This window comes from Amblyomma mixtum, chromosome 3 (assembly GCF_055824585.1).
Source record: "Amblyomma mixtum isolate Tamu chromosome 3, ASM5582458v1, whole genome shotgun sequence".
NCBI classification, from domain to species: domain Eukaryota; kingdom Metazoa; phylum Arthropoda; class Arachnida; order Ixodida; family Ixodidae; genus Amblyomma; species Amblyomma mixtum.
In genome coordinates, this window is record NC_143014.1 from 381431952 (window position 1) to 381445746 (window position 13795).

The 13795-nt window shown below is 46.0% G+C and overlaps 1 protein-coding gene across 1 annotated transcript in view; it reads right to left on the reverse strand.

The window, feature by feature from the left end:
- Nucleotides 1-13795, reverse strand: part of LOC149357017 (kinesin-like protein KIF23) — a 34501-nt gene that overhangs the window by 12427 nt on the left and 8279 nt on the right. The window contains exons 6-13 of the mRNA XM_089576485.1: nucleotides 12188-12324; nucleotides 10103-10215; nucleotides 9541-9705; nucleotides 7457-7691; nucleotides 1927-2029; nucleotides 1614-1693; nucleotides 1203-1322; nucleotides 253-373 (exon numbers count right to left, since the gene is read on the reverse strand). Of these exons, the coding sequence (XP_089432611.1) occupies nucleotides 253-373; nucleotides 1203-1322; nucleotides 1614-1693; nucleotides 1927-2029; nucleotides 7457-7691; nucleotides 9541-9705; nucleotides 10103-10215; nucleotides 12188-12324 (1074 nt within the window). The remainder of the gene's footprint in view (nucleotides 1-252; nucleotides 374-1202; nucleotides 1323-1613; nucleotides 1694-1926; nucleotides 2030-7456; nucleotides 7692-9540; nucleotides 9706-10102; nucleotides 10216-12187; nucleotides 12325-13795) is intronic.

The window sequence follows — 13795 nt, forward strand, 5'->3', positions numbered from 1 at the left end:
TCAATCTTTTTCAACACAATCTTCTGATATGCCAGTTAGTATCTTTAAAGAAGGCTTTGTGATGTTATAGCAGTATGCTCTGCTCTGAACCTCTGGATACAGGCTGTCACTCAATCTAGTGGTTGGTGTTCTTTGGTGGTGCTGAGGCTATTTAATTGCAGGCAGACAGGTACAAGGCAGAAATGCAACGAGTATTCAGCATAAGTGGAAACGTAGAGGAAACACGAGTGAAAACAGAAAACCACACCTCACCCTGAAACTTTGCCGCGCGTGGCAAGATGGGCCGGCCTGCATGCAGGTGGAGGGCTGCCGACTGTGCTGTGGCTGTAGGAACTAGCACCTCCTGGGTCATCTCCGCGAATTTCATCACATGCTGAAAGCAAGGAGGATGTAAAATGAGAGCACTGCCCAACTATTTTTAAAGCCTATTGCCACACTGCTGTCTTGACCCGTTGCCAAGCGTCTCTCTGTCTCGAACGTTTAAGTGCAGCTGTTCGGCGATCCTCACCCCAGCAGACTGCTGTGCTGTCCTGTTCCTTGCTGTGTTTGTCGGTGGCAATGTGATATCTGAACTCCTTAACGGTTGAAAAGAAACTGCACACTTTCTCTGACACTTATTCTGGCTACACCTGTTTGTTGCACAGAGTGCTCCAGTCTAGCAGTACTAGAACAATTTCAGCTGCACCAGTTTACTCAAGCGCAAGATACACTGGTGATGCGAATGGCCATGCTCTCTAATCAAAAATAGTGTCCAAGAAAGATTGGTTTTGAGGAATGTGTCAAACAAGCACCGACTATTCCCAGCTGTTTAAGGTTAAAGAGTTGACAAAAAGCACCGCTCATGAATGAAGCGAGTTAATATTTGTCAAAGCGTGCAATACCACTTACAAGTGAGAACAAATGTAAGCACACTCATGTAGGCAGCATTCACCGACATAAAATTATATGGCACTACATATCAGTTACCCGCGGCAAGCAGCGCACACTTGGCGAGCTGCAATGCGATAAGAAACCCTTGGATGAATTAATATTCTTTCCTCATAGTAGTCTACAGAGATTTGAACATAGCAAATATAAACATTTTAAATATTAAATTATGTGCTCAGTGCAATACATATTCGATCTGAATTCAACCTAAATATTCATCCAATCTAAAATGCAAGCTTAACACTGAAATAACGACTGCTCTGCTATATACTTACGAATGTTTCATCATAGTCATCTGGTCGTGGGTTTAAACAAACAATCATGCGAACTTTGCCTTCGCCATCAAAAAAGTTCTTAAAAAGGTGAGTGATCTTTGTATCCCTGTAAGGGACTACCTGAAAAATAAATGCAAGTTTTAGAGAGGAGGCCCCAAGACCACTTGTAGAATATGAAATGCAGGGTTGCAGTTTTCTAGGGTCGCAGGTAAAACAAACCAAAACAAATAAACAAAAAGTAAGCTTAAAGCTGCTATAAACAGGTTTTTTGCCCTGCTGAAAGTTCTAGAAAAGCGCACAGTGACCCGAGTGAAGATCTCCGAGACAGACAGGCAAAGAGAAAAAGCTTCATCTTTAAGACATTCATAATAGCACCAATTTATTTACATAGCACAAAAGCCAATACATCACCTTGGTTGACCCAGTTGTCTGGTTCTCTCGTAGTGTCTCCATGCAACTACGCAAAACCATCAAGGAATTGTTAATGTTCCCTGGGGGGGGGGGGGGAAGGAAAGAAAACAGGTCCTGAACAAAATCTCACACAGCATCATTTCTAAATGCAAAGATGAGCGCAGCAACATGCTGTCGCACAGAAACAAGGAACAGGGTTTGTTGCATGCATGAAATGGTGATCTACCAAGAAAGGATGCATATGCGTACACGCAGCATTCGTAGACATAATAGGGCATCTATGAAACAAGCTAGCTGTCAAAACGAGTCTCACCAGCTTCCCTGAGCCTGTGGCCAGTGTTGCCAGTCCTGCCTGTGCGTTCACTGCCTGCAAGGTCTACAAGCGAAAGCTGACTAATGACAAGTGTACTGTTGTCCTGAAAATGAAGAGAAAAAGAGTGGTCAGGTACAAACACCATGAACATAGTCTTGGATTGAATGAAAAGGAATTTAAACATCCCAGCTTATGCACAAAAATGAACGCAGCAGTCTTATTACCAACCCTAGCAGCTGACAACTTTCAACTCTCCTAATTCACTAGAGTGCTAATAGCCAGAATCCACATTTCTGAGAGATCTGTAAAATATTGTTACGTGGCCCGAAGTCTATGTCGGCACAAGGACGACCGGAGCACAGGGTACAGATCACAGCTAGCCCCGAGCGGCAAGCGCGCACACACCGGGCACTTCCTCTACCCAGCCTGGTCTTCACCAGCCCGCAACGTCTGCCCCTCCTTCTACAGTTCTACCTCGACCCGCACCTTCTTGCCCCGAGCCCCGTCCGAACCATCTGAAGCAGCCGTTCCCCCTCCACGCCGATTCTCCCGCTCTCCGTCGCCGCAGGGTCGCCGCTCTCGCTCCCCACAGTCGCCTTCAACCAGCCGCTCCCATTTGGAAAACTAAATGATGCAGCTCCCGGAGGTGACGCTGCATCAACGACCCGGACCACAAATCCTCTCTCGACCTCTCGACCAAATCTCCTGGACGTCTTTATCGACCGTGTTCCTGTGCGCGCCCTGATTGACACCGGTGCTCAAATATCAGTGATGAGTGCTGCCCTCCGCCGTCGCCTACACAAAGTCCTCACGCCTGCAATGTCCCGTGTGCGTGTCGCGGATGGTGGCACGCCTGCTGTCGACAGTACGTGTACCGCGCGCGTTACTATTGGCAGCCACAGTATACCGGTTCAATTCACCGTGCTGACCACCTGTGCCCATGACCTCATTCTTGGCTTGGATTTTCTGACTGACCATTCCGCCCTCATTGACTGCTCGGATGGCGTCCTACACCTCGAACTTCCACTGCTGGATTCAGAACCCGTCGATATATCCCTGCGACTATACAGTACCGATTATGCTCGCCTGTCATCCCGAACCGCCTCTTTCGTTCCACTGACCCCATCTCGCCCAGTTCCTGATGGCGACTATCTCGTTACGCCCAACCTTGACCTCCTGCTGACCCGTAACATTGCCCTACCTCATACCATCGCCACCATCCAAGCTAACGCCCTCTCTCTGCCTTTCCTCAACTTCGGCGTCTCTTCTCAAGTGCTCCCGTCCGGCATCTGCGTGGCTACACTATCTCCTCTCGCTCCTTGCCACGTCGCTCAGTTGGCCAACACCCCTATTCAAGACACTGCCACCCCAAGCCGGCAGTCTCCACAGTCACCCGACGCCTTCACGACCATGATGGCCACCGACCTCAGTCCCGACCAAACTGCCCAGCTTCGTGCCCTTCTCGAATCTTTTTCGGATATTTTTGATGTCAACAACGCGACGCTGGGCCAAACTCTCGCCGTCAGGCACCGCATTGAAACCGGCGATGCCCCTCCCATCCGCCGTCGCCCCTATCGAGTCTCTCACGCCGAGCGTCAAGTTATCAATGCGGAAGTTACTAAAATGCTCGCGAAAAACATTATCGAACCCTCGCACAGTCCCTGGGCCTCACCCGTCGTACTTGTGAAGAAAAAGGATGGCTCCTGGCGTTTTTGCATTGATTATCGGCACTTGAATAAGATCACTAAAAAGGACGTGTACCCCTTGCCGCGTATCGATGACGCCCGCCCTTTACTGCCTTCATGGTGCCAAATTTTTCTCATCCATAGATCTTCGCTCCGGCTACTGGCAAATTGCTGTAGACGACCAGGACCGTGAAAAGACCGCCTTTGTGACACCTGATGGGCTTTACCAATTCAAAGTTATGCCTTTCGGATTATGCAACGCGCCAGCCACATTCGAGCGCATGATGGATGCCCTTTTGCACGGCTTTAAGTGGTCCACTTGCCTGTGCTACCTCGATGACGTCATTGTCTTTTCGCCCACGTTTTCCACTCATATCACTGACCTTTCCCAGATCCTTTCCCTCTTTCGTCATGCCGGCCTGCAGCTCAACTCGTCTAAGTGCCGTTTCGCGCGCCGCCAGCTCACCATCTTGGGTCATGTCGTCGACAATACGGGGGTCCACCCTGACCCTGAGAAGATCCGAGCCGTTAAAGACTTTCCCCAGCCACGTTCTTCTACCGACGTCCGAAGCTTCTTGGGGCTCTGCTCCTACTTTCGTCGATTCGTTCAAGGCTTCGCCGACACCGCCCGCCCCCTAACCAACCTTCTGAAGAAAGACACCACCTTCATGTGGGGAACCGACCAGGCACAAGCGTTTTCCAACCTGATATCGAAGCTTACTACCGCGCCAGTTCTCGCCCACTTCGATGTGACCGCTCCCACTGAAGTTCGCACTGACGCCAGTGGCTACGGCATCGGCACTATCCTCTCACAGAGACAATCCGGAGAGCACCGTGTGATCGCGTACACCAGCCGTCTCCTCTCTGCCCCGGAGCGGAATTACTCAATTACCGAACGCGAGTGCTTAGCTCTTGTCTGGGCCGTTGGGAAATTCCGCCCATATTTATATGGCCGCCCCTTTACAGTTGTCACTGACCACCATGCGTTGTGCTGGCTCTCTTCCTTGAAAGACCCTACAGGACGGCTTGGTCGTTGGGCACTGAGCCTGCAGCAGTACCATTACTCTGTACTCTACAAGTCTGGCCGCTTGCAATATAGCCAATGTATGAGTCTACATAGGCCTGAGGGAATAATTTTCTTCGAATAATTTCGAAGCGAATATTTTGAATGCTTCTGGTGCACAAAAAAGGTTGAACGACACAATAGGCAATTTCAAAATCATGTATTCTGAAAATAAAACAAACTAAGAGTACATTACAGCTTTGCAACACTCCTTCAGGCTGTGCTGACTTTCTGCAAAACTGGCCATCGGAAATTGGAGGAGTCGACCTGCAGACGACGTCGACACATTTGTCGGACATTTGTGGGACATTCGTGGGACCTCCACCTGCTTTGAAGAAGCTACTTCATGGACACCTGCTACGCGTACATATCCTGCGCCTCTGCACCCAGTGCCATCCCGCTTCAGGCATCTGAAAGAGGCACCCATCTCCATGCACCTCGTGCTGTAGCTTTAGCTTCGCGCTCACGCCACTGCACTTGATTGGCGAATTTCGCACTGATAAGAGCAACTGCGACAGCTACACCCAGCTCGGACTCATCCCGCAAAAGTCCAGGGAGCTGCACGTCCTTCATTTCATGTACGTGTGCACTGCAGGTAGCGCAGACACAGTTACAGATCTGGGCGTCGCACTCATGGCTGCTCGTGTGTGCTGCAGTGCAGCATTACATGCAGGCATGTGGCGCAAACATTCTCAGTAGTTCCTTGCGAGGAGTGCAGAGGCGGTGTGCCGACGCTGCAGAATGTAGTGCCAGTGCAATATGGACATATGAGGCACGAGGGACGGTGTGCTTTAAGGTGTGCATACACCAAACGCTATTTCAAATTGAGCCTTAAGGGGAAGAGGGTCTTAAAAAAATTATGTCACAATATTGAAATCATCAAGGAACACGTATTTTTGTGTCCTGATTCTAAATATGCCAGTTTCATGTAAAAAAAGCCCTTCTGCACTAATGTAGTATACTTTATGCAAGCTTTTTGCCGAAGGCTTACAAGGAATTTTTACTGCAGGGAACTTGCTAAACTGCATATCACTGGTTTGTCTTGACATCTAGAAATACAGTAAGAGTGCACTCATATTTTGTATGCTATTTCTCAGAGTTGACGCTTCTGTATACTAAAATAAAGTTTCCAAAATGGTGACGCGCTTCGAAGCAGTACTCTTCAATTCAGAGTGAATTCGTGTCACTTTGTTTTTCAGCACTTCCACTGGTCATAAATGGAGCATTGGGATTTCAGGCCACTCCTAGGAATAAAAAATAATGTCTTACAAAAGTGGTTTTCTTTCTAAAGAAACGAGATGGTGCCATAGGCTTAGGTTATCGTTTCGTATGCTTTTGCATACGCTGAACTAAAAGTGAGCGTACGGCAAACAGTAACATCTCACAAAATACTTGCGTTTAGCATACGTAAGCATGGATACCCTAATCTGAAACTGACTAATGTTTCTTCATTTCTCTTTTTCAACCATATCTGCAAACGACGTGAGCAGACAACGAGGCAAGAAGTGACACGTTTAGCACGCTCTCCTGACCGGCTAAGGATTTCTTGAGCTTTCACAGTCCTGCGAAGATCTTATGGGATTGCATATAGGAAGTGTCCGTGGAGTCGGTTTGCACCATGGTGCCATCGCAGAGGGGGTACACTGAACCAAAACCACACAGAGCAAGGGTTCTATAAACGCTGCTCACTTGAGACGAATGAGTAGTACTATAGTCGGATACAACTCATGAACAAAGTTTTCCCCGTCGCAGGACCCCCTTCCAGCCAATGGCGTCGATCGATTCTTTAGACCGTGCTAGCGTGACAGTGCAGGGAAGGGACTATCCCCTTTCATCTGCCACTCCCTGCACTGTCACGCTGCAAGGTCATGAGAATTGGCCGCCATTGGATGGAAGTCAGTTCTTTGACGGGGAAAAGCCGCTTTGTCTTTGAGTTGTATCTGGCTATATGAGATTTCAAGTACCAAACATTTGGATCGAATCAAATATCACATAAACTAGTCGATTGCATATTTGGAATTATCGAATACTTGCCCTACAGCAATAAATGCCAGAGAAATTTAGTTCATTTGGATGACCACATACCTGTCCACAGATTCATTGGCGATGCAAAGAAATTTTAGACTTGCATTTCATCATTTTTTGTCCTCGTGGACAATCCAATCCAAAAACCCTATTTAAAATTGCCGTTCTTTGCTGAGCAGAAGCAACGGAGTCAAAGACACATTCAGCTTGCATGGTCAAGAGCAAAGCTGCATAAGTTAGTGCAAATCATTCTTCCACCATTATAAGAGCTACAGTGAGTACTGGGTGGCCTTTAACATTTTATTAGCCACATTCTGGTCTCTTGGGTTCTTTAGGAGCATGATGTTTGTGAGCACTCTTCGGCAGATGACCTGTGCGAGAGAAATTGTACGAGAAAAGGCTAAAACCCGCAGCAACTGTTCGGCTGAGTAAGCATACTCTAAGGCGTATCCGAAAACAGTACCTTCAGAATGATTATCTAATGCTTCCTGGTGAACTCATCACTTATGCCATCTCATTTACAGTTAAATAACAGTGCTGATGTCCTCTCACCCGACTTGACATCTGGGGTGTTAAGTGCCTTACAAGCTGACAAGATTTCCAGCATCCAGCTGTGCTTGCCTCAAAGGGAGTCTACCATAATTTGTAGGTTAGGAGAGTGATTAGGGAAGATTTCAGCGAGTCACATAGTCCGACCATCAATACACAGTGTGCATATTTGGATTCGGCATCATAGAACAACAGAACAAAAATGTACCTGCATGATATCTTGTCCATGGGCATCAAGAGGGGCTTGGACCAGCCTAATGTTGAAGACACTGTGGCTCCTGCTTGATTCCGCATTGAGGGCTGTGTGGGCCACGTGCCTGGACTTCTGGCCTTGACACCAGGCTTCAAATGCCTCGTCGGCGCTCTTTACTTCAGTTTCAGTCACCCCCGATACATACACACAATGCTTGGAATCCTCTCGCAGTATCTTGGATCTCATCTGCCTGGATAGTGGGAGGAAAAGAAAAATAACCACACAGAACTGTTGGATGGCTGCCCAATGGCTAGTGCCACATAGACTTAGGATGATAGCGCAATGACGGATCAGTTGTGGATGGGTACACTACATAACCTGTTCAGGCCTGTGCGACCATCTGCTAGCATGAAAAAAAGCACAGCATTTTTCTTTGAGTCATGTAGCCAAGTTGTTCTCTTCAAAGCTAAACACAGCTTTCTTTGTATAACCATGTAGAACTGTTCAGGTAAGCAGGAAACTTTTGTGAACATTGAATGCAAGTCCAAAAAAAGTACATATGAATGCCTGGCATGTGAACTAAAATGAGCCACCCAGCTGGAAATCATTCACATGCTTCAATTCAGTGGTGTCGAAGGCAAGGCGAACAAGCATCCAACAAGGATGGTGCTGTGGTCCTGGTGCCTAAAAAACAAAGCTTGTGAGTGGAGCCCTAAGTACTAACAGTGAAACTTCATGATAAGACAATGAGCATGTACATTAATGCTTAGGTTAAAAACTCTTCACACTGTAGACCCTCCAAAGCAAAAAATTTGTTCCAATTATTCGCAAGGCTGATGCAGCAAGGCCCTGCACTGAATGCTGGGCCATGTGTTCAAAGCATTGATATGACTGACTGGTACGGTTACTGGTGCGTGGCTTCTCAGTGTGGTGCCAGAAGCGAGCCGTTGTGTTGTGCCTTGTCAGCCAGGATAAGTGGGATAGGCCACCGTTCCCCCACAAACTTTGTAAGCTCATCCGCCCACCTAACCTTCTGCCACCCCCTGCTACGCTTGCCTTCTCTTGGAATCCACTCCGTTACCCTTAAGGACCAGCGGTTATCTTGCCTTCGCATTACGTGCCCTGCCCAAGCCCACTTATTCCTCTTGATTTCGACTAGGATATCATTAACCCGTGTTTGTTCCCTCACCCACTCTACATCTCTCAATTAATCAGTTCAAATTAACAAGATTATAATGTAAGTCAAGTCTTTAAATCTGGTTTCTGAACTTTTATGCATTTCCACAAAGGATGACACTCATACAATCTTTTATCGCAGACAGCAGAGGTATGGGTGACTCAATAGTACTGTAAATGCCCACCTCTTGCAACTACAGACTTGTTGCTTACGCCCTGAATGCAAGCAACGTTTGTGGCACAAGTCTAATATTTGGCTTCTGTCACAACATTTCAACATTATTTGATTCAAGGTCAATTCGGTGAGATTTCCCAGTAATGTGTGGAGTTTTGGTTCTCAATGTATTGGACTCGAAAGAGCAAAAGCTGTAGGGGAGCCAGAGTTCTAGCCTAGAATGCATTGCATCATGCATATAGCAAGCTGGAGATGATTCAATGAGGAATAAGTGCGAAGGAATAAGAGATAGTGATCAAAACAAACATGACAAGCGCTTATATGTGGTCAGTTGTGACCTAGCACTCCCCTTGTCTACTGTTTCCACTGACTATAGCCACTACTATGCGCTCTTCATGCCTCAACACTGATGAGTGACAAAGGATGCTCTGACAAAGCTCAATGCTGCCGTGACAGGCACATTTTGTCACTTGACATTGTCTCAGTTTCTGCTGGTACTGATTACATGAAATAGCTAGTAGCAGAGATTTTAAATTATTAAGAAGAGGTGTATGCACCTTTAAAACAGATTAGCAGTTGGTTTCGACAAATAGTAAGTGCAAAGCAAAATACGGATCAGGTTACACTGGTTGAATGTACTGAACGTGTTTGGTGCAATATGCTACAAAGAGATGCAAATAAAGATGCCCAAAGCAAAGGTAATTGAAATTTAAGACAATGATGAACATGGGTAAGGTAAAGCGCTCACTTTGTGTTAGTGTCAATTGGATTGTCATCCAGGAGATCGTAGACGTAATTATTGTAGATCTCAATGTATGACACAAATACTGCGTATGCCGTATCAGGGTCGACGTCTTCCACTTTGCCCGTTTCATGAGCACGAGCAGCCCAGTCCACTCCATCGTCATCCCTCCTGAAATTAAAATATTGTCAACATCAGCAAGGTGTACCATTAAGTGGCACAGTAGCAATCACAAATGTGAATAATGCACATTCCAGTACATTAACAGCTGTGCAGTTGCTTTGTGGGCATGCATGCATCTTGAATGCACAACAACCATTTGAGGTCAGAAGAAGCCAGGCTGAAGAAGAGCCGGGAGAGCTTGGCAAGACTAAGGATGGCGGGAAAGAAGACTTCACCGAACAAAGCGTTACGTCAACTTCCCACCAGGTGTGTCCTTTACACACTAGGCCCAGGACCACTCCAGCCACAAAGCTGCTTGTAAAAAGCAATTACATCACTTCTTTGCGATCACATGTGCGCCTGACAGCAGTGCGGCCAAAAAATAATGAAACATTATTGCGCATACCTTCTTATTTTTGGTGCCTTGGGTGTCATAGGCACTGTCTCGCGTTGGAACTCGACCAATGCCTCAGCCATTGTTTGCATTTGGAAGCCATTCCGCTTGTCCGGCTTGAAGACCTGGGAGAAGAGTGCAGAACAGGCAAGGTCAATACATTCAACAATCTTCTGCGGAAGGAGGCAATTTTTCACCAGAGATGAAACGGCCTGGAGGACATTTTGCAATCCCCTGTGTATGTCAGTTCAGTTTAACAGGCGCTAAAAAAAGTACCTACTTACAGAGATCGCTCACATTGTAAGGCTATCACCCTGGCTCTGCTGTTGGTCTTTCAAAATGCCTTCATTTTATCTTGCCTACCAGTAGCAGTAGGACCTATACTTTTTGCTGCAGTGAGTAGCAGCTGTGTCAGCTCCCAGTTTGCACAAAGTGAGTCATGAGAAAATGAAAGAAATACTGTCTGTTTTGTAGAAAAAAAAAGCACGGCAAAAGACGCAGGATGAAGAAAGGCACACAACACAGGCGATTTTCTTGGTCCTGTGTCCCTGTTTGCACTGTTTTTTCCTACAAAATGAACATCACCCAACTCGCCCAGCTTGCCATCTACAGCAAATAAAAATTGCCCTAGAGTTCCCCACATTTTCCAAATGCCATGAAATATATTTAAAGCTTTTTCCAGGTAGCAGATTCACTAAAAAACAGTGCTATCAAAATGTCACGCATAGGCTCAGTGCTATCAAAATGTCACGCATAGGCTTACACCATGCATACTAAATACCTGTTTCTTACAGCTAGTATTTTGCATGCTCAGACGCTCAATCAAGAGGTGTTCCAATGCCCCAATGCACCTTTTAGGCATCACAAAATGTGCCGAGCCGTACACATTGTCAGCCTGCAAATTACACAAGCTTCATATCCATTCTCTGCCAGTAACAATTACTGAATGCATCCAAAAACACTTTAGCGTGCTATTAACTTCACATCCACTGATGGCCACCAAATGTGAAATCACAAGAGAGCTGCCACACCCACGCGATGCCAAATTTATGCTGTTAAAAAGCGAATCTGCCAACAAACTTTTGCCATTACTGGTTCTGCTTCTCCAGCTGCTCAGTAGATGCTAGAGATGATATTCACAGACACACACAAAAAAAAGAAATAAAGTTCTAAAGTACAGTTCATTACCTTGTCTATGAAAGGTGTAGATTAATGCACTTACTATCAGAAATTGCGTAGCTAACCCTCTCACTGCCTGGTTTTTCGCAAGAGTGACGCACCCCCAGTGTCAGACCTGTGCAGGCAGCCATCGCAAAGCAATCGCGCACACAGAGGAAGCACTCTCCATGGCCTGCACAAAGCTGGAGTGACAACTTGTGAGAGAAAGACGAAAGAGAGACAGAAGAGTGCAACTACTTCTCCTGCCACTGATAGTGGTGAACGAGCCAGCGGAAAGGCAGCGGTACACGCTCCCTACACTAGACGTGACATAGCGGACGCGGCGAGAATAATAAAAAAAAAAGCTTCTAGATAGTTACAAGAGATGGCAGAACCATTCTACAACACCTTTCAAGAGTTGCACGCATGGAGATAGTGCCGAGCAACTAAGCCCCCTTGGAGAGACATGGCCATGGTCCCTCCGTGCACCTCAGCTTATCAAGAAAACACAAGCACGAAATGAAAGTACAAGCTTCTAGATGGATAAAATAGATGATGGGAAGGCCCCAAGCAGGCCAGCTATGTGTTCCGGTGCACATTTTCGAAAGCAGAAAAAAAGAGAGTAGAGCTAAAGTTCAAAACATACAAGTACGTAAGTGACACTCAAAGGGCTAACTACCATGATGTGTCAGCAGGTGCACCAATATACTACTGAAAATGAGGATGCAGATATGATACCTAGCTGTAGTAGTGACCATTTCAAAGGAAGAAATGCAAAAAATTGATCACCCAAAATTGAAGCAAATAAAAAAAGAAAACAACATGGACGGTAAGAATGAAGCATGAAGCTTACCACCATGCCATGATAGCCAACACTGCATACACGGTGTAAAAATACATTTTTAAGAACCACTTAACTGAACAACAAAGGAAACCTACATATTTCCTGGCTTGGTATTCGCCAATCGAGTTGAATACGACATCCAAGCAACGTGGCAGAATGCCTCCATCCTGAGGATTCCCAGTCATTGTATAGGTCTTCCCGGACGAAGTGATTCCATAGGTGAACAAAAGCCCTGGAAGAACAAAAGTTCCCAATTAAAAATTTAGGTACGCTATCCAATATGATATTCTAGCACAGGAACTATAAGCACATTGGTACACATTAAACTGCACATTCATTCCCGTGTAAATATGCGGCAGGTACATATTCACACAGTGCCTGCTGCAGTGGCTTTGATGCTCAGCTGCTGACCCCAAGGTTGCAGGATTGAATCCCAAACAAAACTGCTGCATTTCAATGGAGCCGAAATGTAAAAATGCACATACACTATGCGATGTGTGACAGCAGTTTAAAGAACTTCAAGTGGTCTCAATAAATCTGGAGCTTTCCACTTTGGCATCGCTCAAAGCCCATGTGTCGCTTCATGGCATTATACCCCCCATACCAAAGTAAAAACTCGTTGAGTCCGAAAAATTGGATAATTAATTAAACAAAACTGAACAATTTTGGAAAATTGGATCATTCAGAAAATTGAGAACTCAAAAACTCCGTTCGATCACGGCAACCATACATACTATTTATGGCCTGAAACTGATGCACTTCGGTTAATTTGGAAAGGGGCGGAACTTTTGTGGGCAGAGGGTGCCGGAAATGAGGTGATAATGATGGTGAGTGGGCAGATTAAAAACCTGGCTGCTATAGCACCAGTGGTACTGGCTTGTACCGTGGACTGAGGGGTTTTAATGTCCTGGAGCAACTCTGGCTTTGAGGGATGCCACAGTGGGGGGCTTTGGATTAATTCAGAGCATCTGGGGTTCTTTAACATGTGCTGGCATCGCACAGCACACGGGCATCTTTCGTATTTCGCCCCAATTGAAATATGGCCATTGTGGGGCTGCGATCACACCTGCGACCTCGGGACCAGCAGCCAAACACCATATACAGCCACTGAGCCATCACGGCGGGTCGAAGTGACGCTGTTGTCGAGCAAAATTGCAAAGGCAGCGCACTCATCGCTACATTAGTCAAGAATGGACGACAGGATGCTCCGACATTTTCTCTTTTCCTTGCATGCACATCGCTGACTGATAAGCAAGGTGTGTGCAGGGGTAGAGAACATGTGTGCGATTGGTTCATCCCACAGCATGCATGCATTGCACTGTTTGGCAAAAGTAGGAGAAATACTTACTGCTGCACATATTTCTCTATAATTTGGTGCTCAAAAATTAAACACTCAGTTAATTCAAGCATTTTTTTCCAGTCCCATGAAATACTAATTAACAGGGGTTTTACTTGCACAATTTTCACTGATATTTTGTAATGTTTTGAGTGAACACACAAAAGTCTGCAGGCAATCTGCAGTCAAGGCGTGATAAGCAAGTGATATACTACTATAGACATCCAGCAAGAAAGAAAATACAAAATGCAATACAGCTTGAGTAGGAGCTAGTTTGTACAGTAAAACGAAGCACTTGAGAGCTTTTCTTTGGCTATGGTTCTCTGTCTGGTAAACAATGTTGCACTTTTTCCTATTCTTTATACAA